We start from the raw sequence: 23235 nt of genomic DNA, 5'->3' as shown, positions 1-23235 counted from the left end.
CACAGCTTCCCCCTGCTTTCCCAGTAGACCCTCCAAGACTCCTAGGTAGGTCTGACTGAGATTTTTATGGAGGCCCTGATTTGCCCTGGGGCTGAGTGCACAGGAAACCCTGTGTGCACCCTCCAAGAGCCTCTGTTTCCCCCAGTCCTGTGGAGTTCCTGTACTTAAACTCTGCTGGCCTTTGAGACCAAATGCTCCAGGGGCTCCTCCTCCCAATGCCTGATGTGGGCCTTGGAACTCTCACTCCTGTGGGAGAGCCTCTACGATATAGTTCTTTTCCAGTTTGTGGGTTGCTCACCTGGCACTTATGGGATTGCTTATATGGTGAAAGCACCCCTCTTATTATCTCAGTGTGACTGCTTCTATGTCTTTGAGTGTAGGATATCTTTTTTGGTAGGTTCCAGTTTCTTTTGTCGCTGGTTGTTCAGCAGTTTGTTGTAATTCTGGTGTTTTTGTGATGGGAGGTGAGCTTGAGTCCTTCTACTCTGCCCTCTTGTCTCTCCCCTCATTTTTGCTCTCTGACCCCATTCTTTTTATTTCTTTTATCTTTTTAGGGCTGCACTCTCACAGCATATGGAGGTTCCCAGGCTAGAGGTCTAATCGGAGCTGTAGCTGCTGGCCTGTGCCACAGCCACAGCAACGCCAGATCCGAGCCATGTCTGCGACCTACACCATAGCTCATGGTAATGCCAGAGCCTTAACCCACTGAGCGAGGCCAGGGATCAAACCTGCAACCTCATGGTTCCTAGTTAGATTCTTTTTCGCTGCGCCATAACAGGAACTCCCATCTCTGACCCCACTCTTAACTAATATCTAGTCCTGCTCGTTTTAGCCCCCAGCTCAGCTCAGCATCTCTTCCTCCAGAAACCAGGCAAAGATGGGCCCTTGATCTTCACAGCGGGAGTCCCATTTGCTGAATCCTACTTAATGGTGCCAGCTGTTGACATCAGCTCCCCGAAGGCAGGACAGCAGGGCTGAGTGTGTCTGACCTACCTGGTTTGCCCTGTGCCTCCACTAGTGCCAGGTACAGGCTAAGCTTTCAGAGACACTGGTTGAAGGAAGGCTGGAATTCCTGGGACCTAGTTTAGTGGCTGGCATGAAGTAGTTGCTCTTGTAGAAATGTTTCATTACAGGCATTGAACTGAGCAAAAGATCACCTTATAAAGTATATAGGGTGAAAGAAGTTAAAATCTGGACCATTTCCCATGTGCTGTGTCAGGAATGGAAGGGACATGGGCTGTAGCTTGAGGAATTTGGGGAAGCCCGACGATGCTTTTAGGCTCTCTCTGTCCCCTAGGACTCATTTTTGTCTCCATAGGTGCTGATGCTGGTTTGTGGAAGAAGATTGCTCACAGCTCTGCTGCAGGCTCGGAGGTGGCCCTTTCAACCCTCTAGAGACATGAGGCTGGTACAGTTCCAGGCACCCCACCTGACAGGACCTCATCTGGGCCTGGAGTCAGGGAATGGTGGGGGTGTCATCAACCTCAGTGCCTTCGACCCCACACTGCCCAAGACAATGTTGGAGTTCCTGGAGCAGGGAGAGGCTGCTCTCTCGGTGGCAAGAAGGTAAGTCGCAGGCAGCATTTCCCTGCTGCCGTATTCTGTCTCTCCTGCTGCCCACCCACATCCCTGCCCTGGGAAACAGCCAGTGGGTAGCTCTTTGCAAGGGAACAGGGTCACCCAGCCTTCCTTTCCCACCTGTTCTCTTAGTGAAGAGCCTTAGAAGTCTCCTATGACAGCATCCTCAGTTCACAGAGGGGGACACTGAGTCCTCAGGCCACACACTTGGTGGTGGAGCCAGAATTCTCCTTTGTCACACTGCCTTCCCTGGATGATTAAGTTCCTGCTTGGCTGAGGGGCTGGAACCTGGGGTCCTAAGAGATATCTTGGAAAGCTGGGGGAGAGATTGGACTCGGCTCATTAGAGGAGAGAGGACTGCAAAGAGGTCTTCTTAGAGACCATTCCCGGGGGAGTTCCCATCGTGGCTTAGCAGTAACGAACCCGACTGGTATCCATGAGGATGTGGGTTTGATCCTTCGCCTCACTCAGTGGGGTAAGGATCTGGCATTGCCATGAGCTGTGGTGTAGGTCGCAGATGCGGCTTGATCCCACATTGCTGTGGCTGTGGTGTAGGCCAGCAACTACAGCTCCAATTCGACCCTGGGACCTTCCGTATGCCTCAGGTATGGCCCTGAAAAGAAAAAGAAAAAGAAAAAGGGGAAAAAAAAAAAAAAAGACAGTTCCTGGGTTTGGGCTAGATTAGGTAGGAAGCCTGGAGCCTTATGGAATCTGGTCTAAAGATGTTGATGAACAGTACATTAAAAAACACTGAGATGTCATTTTCACCTATTAAACTGACAAAAATACACAGTGTTGTTTGACAGTGTTTGCCAGTACAGAGTCCTTGTATTAGTATTTTTCCCTTACTTTCATGTTCTCACAAGATTAGAAACTATTTCCGTGTCCCTCATCAGAGAATTGGGTATTTCTCTACTGTGCAGTAATATGCAGCCACACAGAAAAGAGGGTGCTATATACTGTTATGGCAAGATCTCTAAAATATATATATGTTTTAAAGGTGTATATAGTGTGCTGTCATTTGCATTAAAAAAGATGGGAGAAGCCTGTACCTAGAGTGGCTGTGAAGAGCCAGGCAGGACACAGTGGTTGTCTCCAGGGATGGAGCAGGGTGACTAGGAGACTGGGTTGAAGAGAGACCTTTCCATTATTCCCATTTGCACCTTTTGAATTCTCATATGTGGACATGTATTACCTGATGCGGGAGAGGAAATTGACCTTGGCCAAGTACAAACAGTGCTGTGATATCAGAGGACAATAGCCCGGCTTGATTTTCATGCTGACTCTGGCTGTTGATCTAGAAAATATATTTTAAAAAGCAGAACTTGTAGGTGCTGCAGGATCTGTAGTGCCCCTCTCTCTGCTCTGGTCTCTGCAGAGCCCTGGCTGCCCAGTTGCCAGTCCTACCACGGTCAGAGGTGACGATCCTGGCCCCAGTCACACGGCCAGACAAGGTGGTGTGCGTGGGCATGAACTACATGGACCACTGCAGAGAGCAGAATGTGCCGGTGCCCAAGGAGCCCATCATCTTCAGCAAGTTTGGCAGCTCCATCGTGGGCCCCTACGATGAGATCGTGCTCCCACCTGAGAGCCAGGTTGGTCGCTGTCTGTCACTGAGCCCATCACATGGACGCTTAGCATCCAGCCTAAAGGGGCCACCTGTTGCTCAGCAGTGCATGAAACAGAAACTCCAGTAGTGAGACAGCTCTTGGGAGCTCCCTTGTGGCACAGTGGGTTAAGGATCCAGCATTGTCACTGTAGTGGCTCTGGTCACTGCTGTTTTGTGAGTTTGATCCCTGGCCTGGGAATTGTCGTATGCTGCAGGCACAGCCAGAAAAACCACAGCACATTAATTTATATCTTTTCCTGATTACAAAAGTAAAGATAAGGAATAAAATACAGGTAAACATAAAGAAATTAAAAGTCACCCATATTCCCACTGCCCAGGGCTTGCAACATGAATGGTTTGCTGTATATCTTCCTAGTGTTTTTCTATTCCTGTTTCTGTTTATACTGCGCATATATATGCCTGCCATTTACTTAGGTCTCCATCAAGAACATTTTTCATGTCATTAAATATTCCCCCCAACATTTTTCAGGTTACTGCTTCGTTTTCTGTTATGTCAGGGGCTGTAATTTCTTCAGTAGCCCTTATTTGCTAGATAGGTTGTTTCCAGTTTCTAGCGTTTATAAATAATGTTGCAGTGAATATTCTTACAGAAGACTTTGCACATCCGTGAATGCATGTTTATTTTCTTTGAATAAAGTCTTATAATTTGAATGTCTTTGTTGAAATATAGGCAGGGTTTCAGAACTTTTGGGCTATGAACTAAAATGGCCTTCAGAAGAGGCGTAAAAGCAATTTACATATCTGCTAGCAGTGTTTGTACCTTTGCTAACACTGGCTGGTTTTTCTTTCAAGTTTTTGGTTTAGAAATATTTTGGAAATTATAGTAAAGTTGAAAAGTAGTACAGTGACTATCCACAGAGACTTCACCTGGATTCACTGTTAGCATTTTGCCATATTTGTTTCTTCTCCTCTTTCTCCCTCTTCCTCTTTTCCTCTTCTTCCCTCATTTACCATGCTACACACACACTTTGGTGGGGGTGGGGTGAGAGAAAGAACCTTTACAAATAAGTTAACAGATGGGGTTCCCATCCTGGTGTAGTGGAAACGAATCTGACTAGGAACCATGAGGTTGCCGGTTCCATCCCTGGTCTCGCCCAGTGGGTTAAGGATCCAGCGTGGCTGTGGCTGTGGTGTAGGCCAGCAGCTGCAGCTCCAAATGGACCCCTAGCCTGGGAACCTCAATATGCCACGGGTGCAGCCCTAAAAAGGCCCCCCCCAAAAAATTTAACAGACATTAAGACAAATGAGCACTCCACTCATAGAAAGTTCAGCATGCATCTCCTAAGAATAAGGACCTGTCCTACATGACCATAATACCCTCATCACAAATAAGAAAATTAACATGTATAATAGCTAATATATAGTCCAGTTGGGAATATACCCAATATTTGGGGGGATATTCCCATTTTCCCCCAAAGATGACTTTTAATTTAGGTACTGTTTTGCCTTTTGAGTCCAGGATCAGTGAGTCGCATATTTTGTATTTGGTTATGTCTCTTCAGTGCATTTTATATAGATAGAACAGATCCAGACTTTTTCTCAAAGGGCCAGTTAGTATTAGGTTTTGAGTGCCAAATAGTATTTGTTGCAACAATCGACATTGTAGTGTGAAAGCAGGCATGGCTGATAACAAATGAATGAATATGGATATGTTTCAGGAAAACTTTATTTACAGAAACAGCAAGAAAGGATTTGGTCTGAGAGCCATACTCTGCTGACCCCTGCCTTTTTTTTTTTTTTGCTTTTGAGGGCCACACCTGTGGCATATGGAGGTTCCCAGGCTAGAGGTTGAGCCTATGCCACAGCAACGTGGAGTCTGAGACGAGTCTTCGACCTACCCCACAGCTCATGGCAATACCGATCCTTAACCCACTGAGCGAAGCCAGGGATCGAGCCCACATCATCATGGATCCTAGTCGGGTTTGTTACTGCTGAGCCACAACAGGAATTCCCCCCTGCCCTTATCTTTCATGACAGACTTTTTGAAGATGTCAGGTAAGTTCTCTCGCAGCATGTTTCACACGCTGGATTTGTTTGGTGATTCCTCATGATTCAGGTTAAACATTTTTGTCAAGTTCTACCCAGGTTGTTTAGTCTGTACAATGGACTGGGTGGCGTATAAACAAGACATTTAATTCTCAGAATTCTGGAGGCTGGGAAGTCCAAGTTTAAGGCGCCAACAGATTCGGTGCCTGGTGAGAGCCTGCTTCCTGGTCCAGAGACGGCTGTCTGTTCATGGTGTCCTCACATGGTAGAAGGGAGCTCTCTCAGATCTCTTTTTAGAAGGGCACTAATCCTCTTCATGGGGGCTCTGCCCCATTATCACCTCTCAAATGCCTCACCTCCTAAACCATCATGTTGGGGGTTAGGTTTCAATATAGGAATGGGGTGGGGGTTGGGGGAGACTAACAGTCTAGAGCCACAAGTGTGTACTCATACTCTGTCCCATTGGGAGGCTTGTGTCAGATGGTCCTGATGTTTGATCACTTAGTTTACTTAATGTTCACTAGATCTCTCTCTCCCCCCATATATATACATAAATGTATTCACTGTGGTAATTAACAAGCAATTTATAGATTCATGACCATTTTATTGTTCCACAGTTTTTCATCCAGGGATCATCTGGTCATCTTTACCTGAATCCATTATTGCTCTAAGGGTTATTAGCAAAGGTGATTTATTTTTCTGTCATGTTTTCTGCTTTTATTAGCCAGTATTCTGCCTCCCTCTTTTTTTTTTTTTTTTTTTTAAGGGCTGCACCCGCGGTGTACAGTGGTGCCCAGCCTAGGAGTCAGATTGAAGCTACAGCTGCCAACCTACACTACAGCCACTGCAATGCAGGATCCAAGCTGCGTCTGTGACCTACACTGCAGCTCACGGCAATGCTGGTTCCTTAGCTCACTCAGCAAGGCCAGGGATTGAACCCACAACTTCATGGTTCCTAGTCAGATTCACTTCTGCTGCACCACAATAGGAACTCTTCACTTTTTTTTTTTTTTTTTTTTTTTTTAAACCCCATCCTCTTAGGATTACTGTAAAACTCCTGGTTTTAATTTTATCAAGTGTTACAGTTCATAATTTACATTCTTTTTGATACTCAGAGGGTCTCAATTTGGCCAGTGGGGGGCTTCAAGTTAGCTGCCATCTCCATCACTCTTTGAACAATTCCTTACTCTGGCCAAGCCATTCCAGGCTCATCTTGTACTCTCTGTCTCAGACCTGAAATTAGCCATTTCCCCAAGGAAGCCAGTTCTTTTTAGTGTTACTGGTAGAAAGAGCAGTCAGTTTAAAAGGCTACAGTGTGTCTGTTTTATGCTTGCCCTCTGCTGTTACAGAAAAGGCTGCGTTTTCCTTTTGGTAGCCACATACATGTATTTCTTTTTGTGATAAGCCTTTGGCCCACATTTATTTTGGCATGTTGATCTTCTACTTGTTACTGTGTAAGTGAGGAAGTACATGAAAGCACTAAGAGCAGTGCCCCGTGCACGGTGGGCCTAGCTGGTCTTTGTATTCATCCTCCTTTTTGGAAGTATCTGGGGCACTCTTGAACACCCTCCCCAGACACATCCTACTCTTCTGCAGTCGCAGGGGGAGCTCTGCCTACCGCAGTGGTGCTGCTGCCACTGCCTGGAGTTTATGGGCGTACACATGATACGTACCACCTACGCTCTTCACTCCACCCTGGTTCTTGGTCTTACTGTGTGGGTCAGCAGCCAGCCCCGAGTGTCCAGAGGCCCCGGCCCTGAGGCATGGTGTGTAGTCCCTCAGCACAGGACTGGGCCCAGAGCTGGGCAGCTCATTGCTTTTTCCCGCCTACAGGAGGTGGACTGGGAGGTGGAGCTGGCCGTGGTCATTGGAAAGAAGGGCAAGCACATCAAGGTGAGGTGGGAAGGGTGGTGCTGGCTGTCCCTGGCATTGGGTAGTGGTTGGCACCTACCAGCTCCTGACACTGCCTTGTTCCTCACCCACCACCTGGGCTAGCTCTGGCCACTAAAGTAGGATGGAGGCTTTAAGATTCTTTGTTAGAGGGGTTGGTGTCACCGTGATCAAACCTCCAATCTGGCCAAATCCTCTGCCCCCTAGGCTGCAGATGCCATGGCCCATGTGGCTGGCTTCACTGTGGCACATGACGTGAGTGCTCGTGACTGGCAAATGACACGCAATGGAAAGCAGTGGCTGCTGGGAAAAACCTTTGACACCTTCTGCCCCCTGGGCCCTGCCTTGGTGACCAAGGACAGTGTAGCAGGTAGGTCTCTGACAGCCCGCTTGGTGACGCCTCTTCTTGCTCTTGGACACATCAGTGAAGAAAAAGCAGCTTTCAAGAAAATGGGAGTGAGGGGTATGGCTCCATAATCTCCAGAGGGTCTCCTTCCCTGTCTCCTCACCCCAGAGAGGACCACCACTGCAGAGGTGCTGCTGGGCCTGAATTTATGAATGAATTACAAAGAACAGTGCTCTCTGGATGGGTGGGTCAGGTTTCCTCTAGCTGCAACCATCTGGGAGAGTCAGTTGGAAGGAAGCAAAGCTGGCCTTCGAGCATTTCAGAAGAATGGCTGTCACAGGTCCTCTGCATCTTCCATAGTAAGGGAGATGTGAGATCACTCCCAGCCACCGTGTAACCAGGCAGTGGCAGCTCCAAGCAGCAAGGGCACGGTGAGAGCCAGGAAGAAAGCATTGTTAAGAGGACAGAGCAGAGCCCTCTGGGTGGGGCCATGTCCATGCATCAGTGAAGTGGTGTCCCCGGGGGTATGTTTGTGAATGTGTAAAACACACAAGTTACCAGTGTCTGTTACCCCAGGACACTGTTACACAGGTAAGCTGTCAGGAGCAGGAGTCTTCACTGCCCCCCTGCTCATGCAGTTACAGATGCCAAGCAAGCTTCTGCTGTGGATGTTTCTTACAGCAAAACTGAGCTGTTTCCCACCCCCCTGCCCCCAGGAGAGTCTGGAACGTCCCCTCCTTAGCCCGCCCAAGTGATCACTGGCAGACGCTCTGCTCAGTGGTGGCCAGTGTCCACACACGAAGGGAGCCCAGCAGCTAGCCTCCTCACTAACAAGCCACAGGGCTCCTGTGCTTTCATTCTCTCTTTATCAGGAGGGGTTTGAGGGAGAGAAGGGAGAATCCCAGAGTGGTGTTTTTACATTTCAGACCCACACAACTTAAAGATCTGCTGCCGCGTGAATGGGAATGTGGTCCAGAGCAGCAATACTAACCAGATGGTGTTTAAGACAGAAGAGCTGATAGCCTGGGTCTCCCGGTGAGTGGAGTGGAGTCCCACCCCAAACACCTACCTGGAGGCTGAACAAGCCCTCTGTGCCTGGCCATGGCCACCTTAGCCCCTGATCTCACTCAACCCTTTTGCCCTAGATTTGTCACTGTCTATCCAGGAGACATCATCCTGACTGGGACCCCCGCAGGAGTCGGTGTATTCAGGAAACCTCCTATCTTCCTCAAGGTAGGTTGGTTAAAGGAGGGAAGGGCGAAGGACCCAGAAGGCCTGGCCGGGCTGGCTGAGGCCTGTGTGTGCCAAAAGACTGACAGCCTCACGGCTCACTCTGTTGCAGAAGGGTGATGAAGTCCAGTGTGAGATTGAGGAACTGGGTGTCATCGTCAACAAGGTGGTGTGATGGCCTCTGCTGCCAGCGTGGACTTATGATGAGGTGGGGGCATGTGTTCCCATGGAGCTGAGCACAGGGAGAGGCCTGGTGCCACCCGAGGATGCTTCTTCCTCAATAAACTTTTATTGTCTGTCTGCCTTTAGGGTTTGTTTTGAGGCGTGAGACGGGGCAATTCTCACAGGGATGGGGGCGTGGGGGCAGATCAAAGACACCCGCTGAGCTTGGGGAAAGAGGACTCTTGTTTATTGCACCAAAGGACAGAGAAAGCAAGCAACAGCAAGGGCCAGTCAGACCTTAAGGATCTTATAGTCCAGCTGAGGGTTTGCAGCTCCTAGTCTTCAGGCTCCAGGGCATGGCCGTGTTCTGGGACTGAGAAGGCTCAGCAAGGGGCTCCTCCCTATAGTTCTAGCCACAGATGAACTGCTGGATGAACTGTTCCAGCTTTTCCTGGTTGTCCCAGCTGGCAAAGGTAGGGGACAGGTGGAGCATGGGGCCGGCAGGGCTGGGCATCTGTTGCAGCACCTGGGCCACAGAGAAGGGCTCTGAGTACCCACCCTGGGGCTGTGCCTCTCCCCAGGGAAACTGCAGTGAGACCTGTAGTCACTTAAGCCCCAGTGCTCCACCCAGACACAGGATGAGCTGGTGCTTTGGGAGACCAAGATGGGCAGGAAAACTATCCTCCAACTAGTGTCACCACACATATTCTTGGGAGACCCTGGGTAACACCCAAGGTAGGTACAGCTGGGCTCCCCTGAGCAGCTCTATCAGGATGGAAGGCCAGGGGAGATAGGAGGTTGATGAGACTGGCCCCTCTTACCCCCAAGTCTCTGAAGGTCCAGACAGCACTGATGGCGAGATTAGGGTCTGCACACTCTGGAGGAAAGAGAAAAGCGAAGGCTATAGAAGGGTGTGGGGGCCACGAGGCACAGCCTCTCTCTTGTTTCGAGAAAGAACAACCTAAGGACAGGGCTCAAACTGGACCCAAAGGCTTCCTTCCTCTACTCTGCAGCCATTGTCCTGAATTCAGCTCTCACTGCCCAGTAGGGGGCAGCAACCACCAGCAAGCCTGCCCCTGCCTCCCTAGGCCTGGGCTAGCTGCTTGGAACTCACCAAAGAACCCTTCCTCCTGGGCAGTGGCCTGTAAGAACTGGAACAGCTGCTCCACGTAGCCAGACTCTGTGGGAGAGAGAAGTCCGAGCCCTGGGACCCCACACAAACCCAGCCCCTCCCCTGAATGGCCACCAGAGTGCGGGCCTTACCAGTGTCCGGCAGCTGTCCCTGGCGGAGGAAGGTGGCAGCCTGCGCAAAGGCCTTGAGCAGCGGGCTGAGCAGGCGGCAGAGGAAGAGGAAAAAGTCAGGGCAGCGTGACTGCTGGCTGAGCTGCAGGAGGACAGGCCGGGGTGAGGGCAGCCCACTGCCTCCCTCCCACCTCCCTCCACTCGTGGCTTCTCACAACACACCCTGAAGTACCGGCCCTCAGCCTCCTCAAAGTTGTCACTGTCACTGTCAGTGAAGTCCCCACTTGGTTTCCACAGCAGTTTAGCACTCAAGCGCTGCCGCCTTGTGTCACATGCTGGCCGGGAACCTGGGGTCTGGGGGAGCCATTAGACCCTGTTAGGCTGGCTGAGGTTCAACTCTGAGCCCCCTAGACCAGGTACATGGCCAGCCAGCATGGGGAGGTGAAACCGGCACAAGCAGGCTGAGGGAGCCCGGAGGATGCCCCAGACAGTGACGCCTGCTAAGCCAACTTGCGGGGTGAGAGGATGTGAGCACCCACCCTCAAGGGCCACAAGGCTGTGGGACGGAAAATGTGGAGGGCAGGCGCTGTGGAGAAACCCTCCAATCCTATCACGACAGCTACACATGGGTCCCAAGGTGGAGAGTGGCTTCTCTGAATACACCAGGGAACTGGCCCCCAGAGTGCAACAGGGAGGAGAAGGGGGCCAGGCCCCTGGCAGGGACTTCGTCTCCAGCTGCCCTTCCTACCTCTTCGGCGACCAGGAGCCCACACTGGATGAGCCGGTCCAGCACCTCCTGACAGTAGCAGTAGGAAGACTGGCAGGGCTGGGGAGGAAGGCATCTATGTGGCTCAGCAGAGCCAGAGGCTGGGCAGGCACAGGCCCCCACCTACACCTAAGAAGGGGAGGCCTAGGACTGCGCCGGGCTGGGGGTGGGAGGGTCTGACCTGCAGCAACAGCAGGTCCCGTGGCAGCAAATGCAGCAGCAGCAGGATCTGGCGATACAGGTCGTTCTGGCTCAGCAGCTCGATGCCCTGCAGCTCCCAGGGCCCCTCAGGTGGCACCCTGCCTGCCAGCAGCCCCCGCACAGCACACGCTGGAGGGGGGGGTGTGTGAGAAAGGAGGCCATTCCCCTCACCCCTACATGGCTTCCACCCACCCTGGAGACTCACCACCTACAGCCTCGCTCAGGAAGGCAGGCAGCAACTCAGCGCTCAGGCGTGCCAGGTGCACAAGGCCTGGGCCCGGCCGTGGAACCACCAACAGGTCCCCCTGGTGGACGCGCAGCAGGGCCACGTGCGCACGTAGCAGGCTCAGGGTGTGCTGCACCAGGCACCGCAGCTGCCCCGAGAAGCCCACGTCAAAGCCACGCAGCAGCGTCTCCTCGGTCAGCCAGGAGAACTCCCCCAGGAGCTGAGACAGGAACACACCCTGGGCAGGCAGTGAGGGGCTGAGCACAGGGCCATACCCCCTCCCCTAGCCCCCACCATGCCGTGACCTACCTTCCGGTGCCTGAACAGCAGCAGTGTCGCCATGATGGCTGTGCTCATTACCGCCGAGCTGGCCACGCTGGCTGGCAGGTGGGAGGGGATGCTGGTCAGGGGCCGAGAGCCAGCCAAGAGCACACCTCCCTGGCAGCAGCCACACACACGCCCTGCTACCCAATTACACCTCTGGAAAGGGGAGCGCAAGCTCTTGGTGCCCCCCTCCTCCAGTGGAGAAAATTGGTATTTATCAACTATATATTAAGAACCAGGCTGGGAGCTCAGGGGCATCCCTTGCCTCTTGTAGCTCTGCTACCCACCCACCCAGTTTCTGCCACAGAGGAGACATCTGAGAAGATGGTAATGAGGCTGTTATGAGCCCCTCTGTGCCAGGCACTGTGGTTATATCTCTTAGGTTATTCTGTTCAGCTAACATCACCTCAGAGTGAAGTGACATGCCTGAGGCTAGCCAGGTGGCCGCCTGTGTGCAACTCACTCAGCAGCTCCATCATGTCTTCCCTGGCTGCCCTGCTCCTCAGGGGCAGGGTCAGATCCCACTCCTTAACGTCCAAAGTGGGCCTTGCAGGAAGAGGGGCAGGGACAGAAACCCCCCCGGAACACAGGGCCCTGACGACCAGCCACCTCTGAGGAAAGTCTGCTCAGGAGCCTCTCCCAGAGACCAGACCGAGTTCCCCTCACCATTCAGGATGTGACGGCTCAGCCTCCTGACCAGGAGCTGGTCCTCTTCCTTGAGGGCCAGAAGGGGCCCGGTTACTGGGGTCCACTCCTGCTCCTTCTCCGTGTCAGGGACGACAGTACTGCCATAGAGACAGATCAAAGGATGAAAGGACCAAACCTAAAAACGGTCACTGGGAAGCCCAGAGCTTTCCCCACCCCCACAAAAGACAAGAGGTGGATCATGGAACCCTGTCCTTCCCAGGCCCGTGTGCCATAACCCACCCAGATTACAGGTGGGGGCGTGGGGGGTGTGTGTGTGCAGTGCCTGGCACGGGTCTAGATGATCCTAGGTTATCTGGTAAGGGCAATGCCAAAGGGCTACCTGCCAGGCCCCGGGCCCTGGCCACTCCTCTGCTCTTACCACTGGCCCAGCACAATGGGCTGCAGCAGCTGCTCCAGGGTCTGCCTGCTGTCCCAGCAACTTCTGGCATTGATAGTGTATTCCTGCCAGGATAAGGCTCTTAGGTGGTTAGCCCTGGCCCACAGGACATCTGCACACAACCCACCTGAAGTGGGCAAGGCTATCCCTGCAGTGGCTTCAGGGACAGGCTGCCAGAAGCCCCAGGACAGACCCCAGGTAACTCCAGCATTGCCTAACAGGTTCCATACCTGCAGGGAGAAGGGCTGAGCCAGATGTACACGGGCACAGACCCTGCGGCCACGGCCCCATCCTCGTAGGCTCCGCAGAGCAGCCAGAGCTCCTGTCCACAGCCCCAGTGGGGCCAAGGCCTGCACGGAGGGAGGGGCTGAGTGGGCCAACTTGCCTGGGGCCTGCTTTCTGCTCAGCTGCATTTTGCGTCCAAGCTGTTATATGACCATGGCCTCTACAAGCTCATTTCTCATCTCTGAAGCAGAAGAAATCCCTCCCTAGCAAGGGCTTTTGAGGATGAGACAAGAGGATGACTGTCATAGACTTGGTAGGTGCCACAGGATAATGACTGTAGGCGTGAAACTCCTGGGCACTCCCCCCTTAACTCCAGCCCCAAGGGGGACTCAGCCACAGGGCACGATATTGTGCCTCCTCTCGAGATGATGTCCACTTGGGGTTCCCAAAAGCAGAAGAGTCTCACTTGGTATGTGTCACGGGGTGCATCTGGAACCAGGTCGTAAGTGATGGCCACTGGCACTAGCATAGCATCAGGGACAGTGCCCACCCGGACAGCCTGAACCACTAATCCCAGCCAGGTCTGGCCCAGGGCTGAGAGCCGAGGCCCCTGAGCCCCAGGGGGCTCTTCAAGGAAGATGAGCAGGGGCTGCCCGCTGACCAACAGCTGCTGCACAGCCTACAAGTGGGGAGGGGAGGCAGGTGTCAAGGCCAGAACAGCAACAGGCTCCTGGACCCTGGCCTGGCCCCATGTATAACCACTGGGCACACAGTACTCACCTCATGGAACACAGCCCTTGCAAGGAACCCCTCAGAGCTGTCTGGGGAGAGATTGGCCTCTGGGGGTAGAAAAAGTCCCCCAAGTTTCTTCAGCAGAGCTCTGTGGGGCACAGGGCAGAGAAGGGAAGGGACTCAGGAGATGGGACCAGGCAGTAGGCTTGTGAGAGCCCAAGCCCATTTGGGCCCAGCCTGGGTCCTGCCTGCACAGCCTGAGGCACCCTTGGCCCGTAGCTGACCCTCTGCCTGAACCCCACGGGCTGGGCTGGCAGAAGTTGGGAGCAGAGGGGCCAGGAAGAGGCTCCAAGAGCTGCTGCCAGCCAGACCACCTTACACCCGCCACACCCCTGACCCAGCCTGGGGTCTTCTCCCCATATGTCTAAGGGCACACAACTTTTACCTGAGGATGGGGGAGAAGATACGGGGGTCCCAAGCCACACGGAGCACACCCAGGCCCTGGGAAAGCAGCACAAAGGGCAGCAGGATCCCATCCAGGAGTGACTTGTGGGTAGAGAGGAGCACGAGCGGCGAGCCCTGATCCAGGGAGAGCCAGAGGGAGGTGCCAATCCTCTCCTGACCCTGAAGATGCAGGAGCCAAAACCCGGCGCCTCCAGACCCGGGGCAGCCCCAGAGGGAGAGAGGGCTCAGCTGAGCAGTTCTTCCTCTGAGCACATTTCCCAAAAGCAGAGGAGCTCTGTCAACAACTTTTAAGGTAATCTACTGACGTTATGATGGTTAAGACCATGATGAAAAGCCGTTAGAGGAAGCCCCACGGGAAAAGGACCGTGAGACACGAAGAGAAGGTCATCAAAGAGCAGTGGATTTTTCCCACCAGCTGATGGGGCTGGTCCCAACTTAGGGTTTGGCCTAGTCTCTGCTCTTTCCCTGCTGTCCCATCCCCATCCGAATGGGGGGCGGGCCTTACCGCCTGGGCGGCCTTGTGGACCATCTTCATCTGGCCCTTGTGCAGCTGCACATTCAGGAAGAGGCAGTTCAGGAACCGCAGCAGTGCCCAGCTAAACAGCCTGGAGAACGACACCCGGGCTGAGATCTGGTGGGACATGGCCTGAGAGGCTGCCCACCAGCGCATGGCTTCCCAGAGGGCAGCCGGCACTCCTCTATGGCAGGCGCTATTGTCCCCATTTTACAGAAGAGGGAAGTGAAATTCAGAGACATTACAGACACTGCTGAACAGGAGAAAAGGCTAAAAAGTTCGAGCGCTGGGCCTGGGAGGCGAGCCTGACACTGGAGCCCATGCCTGCAGGGTGCTGATAGTCTCCCAAGAAGAGCCTGTGGTGCGGCTGCCTCACATCAGCTTCAGAGCAGCTCCCTGCCTCCCTTTACTCTAAAGGAGATCAGAGAACCAGGACTCCCTCCAGGCATGACCCAGGTGTCTTTGAAAACTGCTGGCAAAGGTGGACTAAAAAGAGAGGAGTTAAATGACACAAGAAGGAAAGGGGATAACTGAAGGGGCACAATCTCCAGGGAGGGGGTGTCCAGAGGCCTGAGGTGGGGACTGACTATAAATGAGGACAGAAGCGTAGCTGCAGGCAGCATGGAAATGGGGACATGCAGCATGTCCTCATCCGATGGCTTGTTTCTCCATGAAGCACGAGGTGGGCCATCTGTTGATAGTGGGTAAGTTGGAGAAGGAGCAGTCAGATGGGCTATGGAGAGTGCTGGCTGTGTGCCCCTCTGAGAACCACATTACCAAAGGAACCAGGTCCACCCAGGGACATCTGGCTTCTCAGGTGTGTAGAAGGCAGGTCGCTGGGTTCAAACACAACCAAGTGGTGCCCAGTGACTCTTTCACAGGGGCACTTTTGTCACGAGGGGCCCTGGAATCGAAGCTAGGCTGGTGTAAAAGTGGCCCAATCAAGGGAACAGAAGTCTTGACAAAGCCAAAGAATCATCATGTGGAGGGCTGGTCATAGGTCACCAACAATCTCTACTTCCTGTCCTTGCTCAGTTGACCTCTCAGCACTTTCAAGAGAGCTAAGCCCCTCATGTGCAGCCCTGGGCCCTCCCCTCAATGACTCACTCATCCCCTGGCTTTAAGCATCATCTGCGTGCTAAAGCTGTAAGAATATATGCTCCTGGCCCAACCTCTCTTCTGAGTTCCAGACTCATATATATGAGCAGCTGCCTCAGTGCCCAACCAGTAGGTCAGGTATCTGAAATTTTATGTCCAAAACATCTTTTGTGAGCCAAACTCACTATCACCAACCCCGGCAAGCCTGGTCCCTCCCCTCCACCCATGCCAGCAGGTGCTCGGCCAGAAACCTGGCTCTCCCAAAATTTCTCCCCTCTCCCCTCACTGTTCCCACCCCAACCCTCCAATCCATCAGTGCATTCTGTTAATTTCATATTGGTCTCTCCATCCATTTTCCCAGGCACTACTGTCACCCCCATCATCATGTCTCACCTGGGCTAAGAAAACAGCCTCCCAGATGGTCTGTTCTCTGCTCCTGACCTCAATTAATCTTGTCATTCTCTGCTTAAAACCTTCCCATTGGTTTTCACTGCACTTAGACATCAAATGCAAACTTCTTGTATGACCCTGCATTTCTGGTCCCTTCTAACTCTCAGTTTTGTCTCTAACAACCCTCTCTCCCTTACTTGCCAGCTTCTGACCACATCAGCTTCTTGAGCAAACCTGGCCCTTCTCTGAAGCCACAGCTGTTTCCTCTGGTAGGACTGCTCCCCCACAACCTGGCCTCCCTACAGCTGGCTCCTTTCCCCTCCTGTCCCTGACTTACAAGTGTCTCCTCCCCTCCAGGTATTCTCAGTTCTAGCCCTCATTCTGTCCTACTTGCAGGCATGCAGATCTCTCTTCACTCTGACCTGTACATCCCCCCATTTCCCCAGAAGAGTGCCCTGCATCTAAGGGGATCTCAGACCTGCGCAGAATAGAGGTGGGAGGGAGCAGGTGGTGACAGCAGAATGAACGTGTGAGGGCCTATAAGATGGGGAAACAGCCACCTCCTCTCTGGTTCCTCAGGAACCTAACCTGGGAGGAGGTGGAAGGGTGGAAGAGGAACTGGAGTCTGGGCCACACCAAAGGCCAGATGCATAGCACCAGGCCAGCATGGTGAGAAGTCTGGGTTGGAGTCTATGGCCTGGTTCAGATCAAAGCCAGCTGGTCCCACTAATGGGCCAGTTGTCTTTGAAAAGTCTCATAATGTCCAGATCAGGGGCTCCCTTAGGCTGTCTGTAAACACATCACCCACTCCCAAGCCCAGCCAATGCTCTCTCCGGGAGGGCAGAGGTCCTAGCCCAGAGCCCCTCAGCACAGTTACCTGAGCAGGAAGGGGCGGGGTGGAGTCTGGATGTGGCCCAAGATGCGCTGTACCTCTTTCTTCACAAGGCTGGGCCCCTGGCCTTCCCCAGCCCCTCCGGGGGCCCTCCCTGAGATGATGTTCTGCACCCTGTGGTCAGTGGGGGAGTCGTGTCAGGCTGGAGCAGGCCTAAGGCACCACAGCATCCCCTGGGCACAGCTATCAGTCTTTACCCTCCATCTGTAAGGAAGGGCCCCAGACCAAACTAACACTCTAGAAATCAGCCCTTTCAACCAGCCCTGCCTAGGGCCTTTGTCATCCCCTTCAAGGACCCCAGAAGTACCAGCCAGAGCCCAGTCCCTGCCTCCTCACCCAGTGCTTTCCATGATCTTCTGTGGTGCATCCTGGCAGAGGGGTATGTGCTGCTCCAGTGACCACAAGAAATAGCAAAGCCTCCGAACCAGCCAGCCCCGAAACCTGGGCACAGCCCCCAGAGCAGGGGGTAGATCTCTCAGAGGGACCATCCCCGACTAGGGCCCACAGAGGGTGTTCCATCACGAAGGGATCACACCCCGGTCCCATGGACTGGGAACACCCCAGCATGGCTTATCATGGAGCAGGAAGAGGAAGCACCTGCCCATCTGTAGCCTATTCCTACCCCTTGCCCTAGTGACAAGAGTACAGATTCAAGGCCTGAAAGTTCACAGAATGAAATGCAGGAAAGCTCCAAGCCTGTCTGTCCCCACCTGTGGCTTTGGAGCAGAGGCAGGGGCCCTTCTTCATCAAAGGAAAAAAAATGATACCACAAAGCAGGGCCCCAGCAGCCCGGCACCCAAGGGCCCTGCCCACACCCAGCTCTGACTACCTGGTGTTCTCTTCCTTCACCAGGATCACGTTGCAGAAGCCTAGATCCATTATGCTTCTGTGGAAGAGGGACTCCTGCCAGAGAGGGGCAAGGACAGCATGTCCTTGGGGGGCCTTGGCAAACTGGCAAAGAAAAGCCCATGCCCTGTCTTCTGTGGTCTTTGCCTGATGGACTATCAAGTCTACCAGGAGGCAGGACTATAGCACAGTGGTTCCCAAAAGATGTTTGACCCCAGATGCTGAAGCTCCCTCAGGAAAGAGGGGTCCATAGTCAAAATGGAAGGGCTGCATCCTCTACAGACTCACCTTCTTGGAGAGTAGCATATTAATGTCTCTAAGAAGTTCTCTCACCAACAGCAGAGAACCTGTAGCCTGAATCCCCACCAGAACCCAGGGTCCTGTCAGCAGCAGCACATGGCATGGACACACAGAGATCTTCAAGCATGTGCTGAGTGCAGGGTGACACTGTGGGCCGTGTCCCCCAAACTGAATAAGGACTTTTGCAGGCAGAGTCAGACCCCAGCCCTCCGGCCATGCTCTACTTCCTCTCTGCTCTCTGGAACTTCCCCACCCAACTCTCTTAGGCCTGGAAGCCAGGAGCCAGCCCCAGGCCAATGAACCACCAATATACTAGCACATCCATTTTGCCCAAAGACAGAAGAGGGGAGCTTAGGAGACATAAGGAAGCTGCTTTCCAGAGCCGTGGACTCCCAGAACCAAGCTAATCCAGGCTTCCCAAGGTGGGGCCTGGCCCTATCATCACTCACCCAGCTCTTAGGGGTGCAGGTCTGGCAGCAGCGACCCACAAAAGGGCGGTATTTCCCCAAGAACGGGGTGACAGCCTCCAGCTTCATTCCAAAGCCTGAGGACCACAGGCTGGTCTGGAAAAAGGCCACAGAAGAGATGAGAGGACTCAAAGTCCTTGGCAGAGGGAGGGAGGCTCCAGGAGTGAGGGCCACATGAGGGGAGGTGGAAGGGCAGAGGGCGTCCTGGGACTAGAAATGACTACCCTACCTCTCGACCATTCCGGCTGCTCCTCTGCTGGGTTTGGAGCCTGGCTTCTGACATGGTGTCCATGGAGAGCTATAGTATCTGGGAACCAGTCACCTCTGCCTCTCTCTCGCCACAGGAACCTGAACAGGAAGAAGGATGGAGAAGGCACTGGAGTCTGGGCCACAACCAGGGGTTCCTGCAGTGACCCCCATACTCCTCCACCAGGACAGACAGGTAACACCCAAGCCGGCAATGGCGAGAACCAGGCTAGAATCTGGGGGCTGGCTCAGATCAAAGACCCCTACCCCTATCCCACACCTGACTGGTCCCACCAAGGAACCACCTGTCCTCAAAAGGTCCCACAGTGTCCAGATGAGGGCTTCCTCAGGCCAGCGTGAAAGGGATGGGTTGTCTTGCCATCAACGTCCACAGCACCGAGAGGGGCTGTTAGAGACTCCGACCCTGCCCGTGCACAGGGACAGAACATGGCTGGGCAGGCAGGAAGTAGGCATGAGATTGCCAAAGAGGAGGAGGAGCATGGTCACCAGGCCACCAGATCCTACGCAGCTGCTCTTTCCCTCTGCACCAGATGACAGCCCTTTATCCACTCAATCCTTACAGGAATGTGGGTCTAGGGTATTGGGGAGGGGGACAGCTGGGGGGCCAGAACACAGAGAAATGCCACACGGAACTGTTCCCAAGACACAGTCACCTGGTTGGGGAGAAGACAACTTTTCCACCACTGGTCTCATCTCACACGGCCCTCTCCATGGAAGACGGCACTTGGTACCACTTCAGCCTCCTTCCTACCACAGCACAGCATCTCTCTTCCATAAAACAGCACCAAAGCCCTCCCGGCCCAGAAACCGGGCCCTGAAAACCCTTCTACCCTGATTTCTCACCACGGCTGATCCAATTATTTACATTATCCCTACCCCACTACGCAGGGCACATGCCTACCTGGGAGTGCCTTCCCCCTCCCCTCCACTCCCCACCCCCTATTCTGCCCAGGACTCTAAGTCCATGAGGCCTCTGCATCACCCTTAAGCTGTTCCTCTCTTCCTTGGTGCCCCCAGCCCAAGCCTGCTGGGCAAGAAGCTTCCTCCAGGGCTTGGATCTCATTTCCCCACATCTTCTGAAAGTATCCTGAGGGCAAGGGCTGCAACTGACTCATCACTATATGCCCAGAGGAGGGAATGGGAAGTGCTAGACTGACTGCAATTTCCTCTCCCAGAATCCATCCAGGTCTCTCCCCCTCTCCCCAGTTAGCACAGTTTAGAACCACAAGGCCAAACAGTACCAGGCTTGCCATGCCCCAAGTGCTCATCCCACTCTGAAAATGTCCTCACAGCCCCATTCAGAGACATTTGGCACTGGGAATCCCCAAGCCCAGACTGCAACTGGAGGAGTCCTGCCTGCTGTGCAAGGGCTGCTCCCCGCCCTCAGTCCACCCCACTCTCAATCCTCACCTGCTAGATCTGGGCTAACCCTGAAGCGGCAGAGTTCAAGGCAAAGAGTAATTCCCAGGTGCCAACCCAGTCAACTACTCAGCTCACACCATCTAGAGGTCAGATCTGGGATAGATCTTTCTAGCACCCAGAACACGCTCCCCCCCCCATGGGGATCTGGCAGTCTGTAACCCCTGCCTGGACCCTCCCCCCTATGACACAGCAGAGGCTGCCGGAGGGCCAAAAGGCAATTCACAGGTGTCTTTTCTGTGGCGCTGCAATGTTCTAAAACTTGACCATTAACCTCAACGTTTAAAACTTGAGAGCTTGTTACGAAAAAACCGAGGTCTCCAGCGGCTGTTGTTAAAAAACAAAACCAAAACGAAAAACCAAGAGGCATCTCTGTCAAGGACCCCACAGGGCCTCGAGCAGGTGACCGAACGGTGTGTCCCCATGCCCCTTTGGCGAGCAGCACACGCTCTTCCCTTTGCGGCTGCATCAATCGCACTCGATGCGGGGCTCCTGTGCGCATGTGAGTTCTCGGCCCTTATCGAAGGATCACATCCACACCCGCTCCCTGTCTGGGATGTTCCTTGCCTACAAAGAACCACAGCTTGAACATGACCTCTTCACCCACCTCCGCCCGCACCCGGGGAGGGGCCGAGGGGGCGGGTCCTCAGAATTCCAGTACCTCACAGAGCCACGGAGAGCGTTCCCTGGGCTGTCCCGAGAAGGAAGAAAGGGCGCCTGCCGCACTGGCTCTGTGTCCGGGAGGCCGAGGACCAGGGAAAGCAGGGCTCTCTGAGGGAGCGCCTCTCAGGCCGTGACTCCACAGAGGGGCTCGCGGGCGCGGCAGGCCCCTCAGGGCTGGCGCTCCGCCCAACCCTCGCCACCCCCCAGAAAGCTCCTTCAACACGACGCCCCAAACGCGGAGGCTCCCCGAGATGTCCTGGGCCAGGTCCTACCTGGTCTAGGCCGGGAGAGACACCGTTCGACCTCACCTCACACCCGCCGCCAACTCCCGCCAAAGCGGCAGCTAATGAGGAGGCCGGAAGGCAAGGGCCCTCGGCTTCTGCGTGCCTTCAGAGAGGCACCTCTGAGAGCCAACTGGGAAGCGCGCTGGGCCCAAAGCCCCGCCCCAGGCACCAGGCTCCGCCCCCTCCGCATGCTGCGTGACCCATCAGCCCTCGCTGGGGGCTGGCCAGGCTGCCTGTGTGGGCGGGGTCCCGGCGTGTGGGGTGCCCGGCACGTCAGTGAGCCCCTGGCCAGGTGTTGCTCACCTTCTAAGGTGGGCCCCACAGGTGTGTGGGGACCCCCCAGGGAGCATCCTCGAGACCCCGGGTAACCCAAGGATAAGGACGCCCTGGTTCTTTTTTTTTTTTTTTTGTCTTTTTGCCTTTTCTAGGGCCGCTACTCCAGCATATGGAGGTTCCCAGGCTAGGGGTCCAATTGGAGCTGTTGCTGCTGGGCTACGCCAGAGCCACAGCAACGTGGGACCCGATCCGCGTCTGTGACCTACACCACAGCTCACGGCAACGCGGGATCCCCAACATACTGAGCAAGGCCAGGGATGGAACCAGCAACCTCATGGTTCCTAGTCGGATTCGTTAACCACTACACCACGACGGGAACTCCGGACGCCCGGGTTCTAATGAAAGAGGTTCTCAGGGTACACATGCTGCCAAGCTGGGGACACTGGGAAAAGAGATCACCATAAGCCTGATATGGATCATGAGAAACAAGTCAGGCCTCCTGTCATTTCCTTTGTTGATTAGAACCCTATACCACAGCCAGGGACGTGCTACAGTCACCAGGTGCCCTAGGTTTTGGCTGGCCCTAGGGCCAGTGTGCTTGTTGGTATGGTTATTTGATTAATACTCGGATCCTGTCTCCACCCTAACTTCAGGTGAATGAGGACTGTATAGATTCATTCATCTCTTGAATATTCCCAGCACACAGTAGGGTTAGCAAGCCCCATAGAATGAAGGAGGCGGTGATTGTGCTTTGTTCCTGCACTGCCCTCCATGTAATGACAGCCGGAGAATCCCACGGTTTCAGAACATTGTGGCACTGAGTGAGCAAAGCTCCATTGGAGCCTGTCCAGGTTCACACCCTGACCTCCTCTCTGACTCACCAGCTCTGCTGTGACTACCCCCACTCTTCCCCTCTCAGGTGCAGCCACCTCTCTACCTTCTTCATGCCATGTTGTGGATCTCTACCTGGGTCATATGTCTCTGTCCACTCACTTTAACCCAGGTTATGTCCTTTTAGCATTTTCAGAATCCATTTTGTCACCCATCTTTTGTATCAGGGTACACTTCAGCTTTAGAATCTGAAAAAACAAACACACAAACAAAACCGAAAAAACTAAAACCACTTTTAATTGGAAGTTGTAAGTTGCCTCATAAGGGTACAGTCTGGCATTTACCTGATGCCCCTTTGTTCTGAGAACACCATCTGTACAGGCAGTTGAGTCTCACAGTTGTCAGTAGGCCCCCGCCATTCCTTCTTAGGGAGATTTGATGCTCAGAAGTCGCTCAAGACAGATGCTTCAGACTAGAAAGTTGCATGGATGGTGATGACAAAGACCCGGTCTGTCATCCAGCAGAGTTTCCATCCTCAGTCATGTTGCTTCTCTGGAAGAAATGTGCTATGTTTTTGTTGTTTGCTGCAATTCGGACATTTAAAAAGAAGAATACCTCTCAGAGCTGGATCTTAGTTGGGATGTGGAGAATTCAGTGTGCTCTTCAAGCAGTGCACAGAAAACACAAGGCTGCCATGCGGCAGGACCTGCCAGAAAGCTGCCGTGCAGGCTGACGGTGCCTGACGGGACCTTAGGAGAAATAGAGAAACTCATTGAAGCTTAGCCCCACCCAATGTGAACTGGACTTCGGGAGCCCCACCCTGGGTGCAGGTCAGACTCTATCGCCCTGAATGTCCTGATGCAGGTAGCTGAGTCCCTGGGCCCAGAGGAACAAAGGCTCT

The 23235-nt window shown here is 53.7% G+C and overlaps 2 protein-coding genes across 13 annotated transcripts in view; one reads left to right on the top strand and one right to left on the bottom strand.

Moving 5' to 3' along the window:
• The window catches only part of LOC100522130 (fumarylacetoacetate hydrolase domain-containing protein 2), a 30860-nt gene extending 21900 nt beyond the window's left edge, over nt 1–8960 (top strand). The window contains exons 2-8 of one of the 2 annotated variants that reach the window (XM_005662301.3): nt 1319–1566; nt 2957–3173; nt 7028–7087; nt 7292–7454; nt 8357–8465; nt 8576–8663; nt 8773–8960. In XM_005662301.3, coding sequence (XP_005662358.1) covers nt 1325–1566; nt 2957–3173; nt 7028–7087; nt 7292–7454; nt 8357–8465; nt 8576–8663; nt 8773–8835 — 942 coding nt within the window. In that variant the 5' untranslated portion in view covers nt 1319–1324 and the 3' untranslated portion in view covers nt 8836–8960. Of the gene's footprint in view, nt 1–1297; nt 1567–2956; nt 3174–7027; nt 7088–7291; nt 7455–8356; nt 8466–8575; nt 8664–8772 lie in introns of both variants that reach the window. The other variant, XM_013995848.2, reaches the window with a different exon arrangement.
• On the bottom strand, nt 9048–22788 carry GPAT2 (glycerol-3-phosphate acyltransferase 2, mitochondrial). 11 transcript variants are annotated; one of them, XM_021087052.1, is made up of 23 exons: nt 22679–22788; nt 22470–22582; nt 18824–18942; nt 18577–18690; nt 17811–17884; nt 17318–17422; nt 16967–17095; nt 14593–14692; nt 14068–14201; nt 13671–13770; nt 13357–13569; nt 12896–13015; nt 12648–12730; nt 12248–12366; nt 11567–11637; nt 11237–11495; nt 11012–11160; nt 10813–10890; nt 10297–10418; nt 10086–10206; nt 9937–10002; nt 9644–9699; nt 9052–9348 (listed from the first exon to the last, which is right to left on the bottom strand). In XM_021087052.1, exons 3-23 carry the CDS (start codon nt 18884–18886, stop codon nt 9165–9167), a joined length of 2460 nt encoding a protein of 819 aa, XP_020942711.1. In that variant the 5' UTR covers nt 18887–18942; nt 22470–22582; nt 22679–22788; the 3' UTR covers nt 9052–9164. The 11 variants fall into 11 exon arrangements, 10 of the variants coding, with proteins under 10 accessions (XP_013851296.1, XP_020942717.1, XP_020942711.1 ...); XM_021087053.1 differs by having other exon boundaries at nt 22497–22582; XM_021087051.1 differs by adding an exon at nt 20942–21011 and having other exon boundaries at nt 21216–22770.

Source organism: Sus scrofa, chromosome 3 (genome assembly GCF_000003025.6).
Source record: "Sus scrofa isolate TJ Tabasco breed Duroc chromosome 3, Sscrofa11.1, whole genome shotgun sequence".
In the NCBI taxonomy this organism is placed as follows: Eukaryota; Metazoa; Chordata; class Mammalia; order Artiodactyla; family Suidae; genus Sus; species Sus scrofa.
Note: the sequence above shows the minus strand (reverse complement) of the source record. Positions and strands in the feature narration are given on the sequence as shown.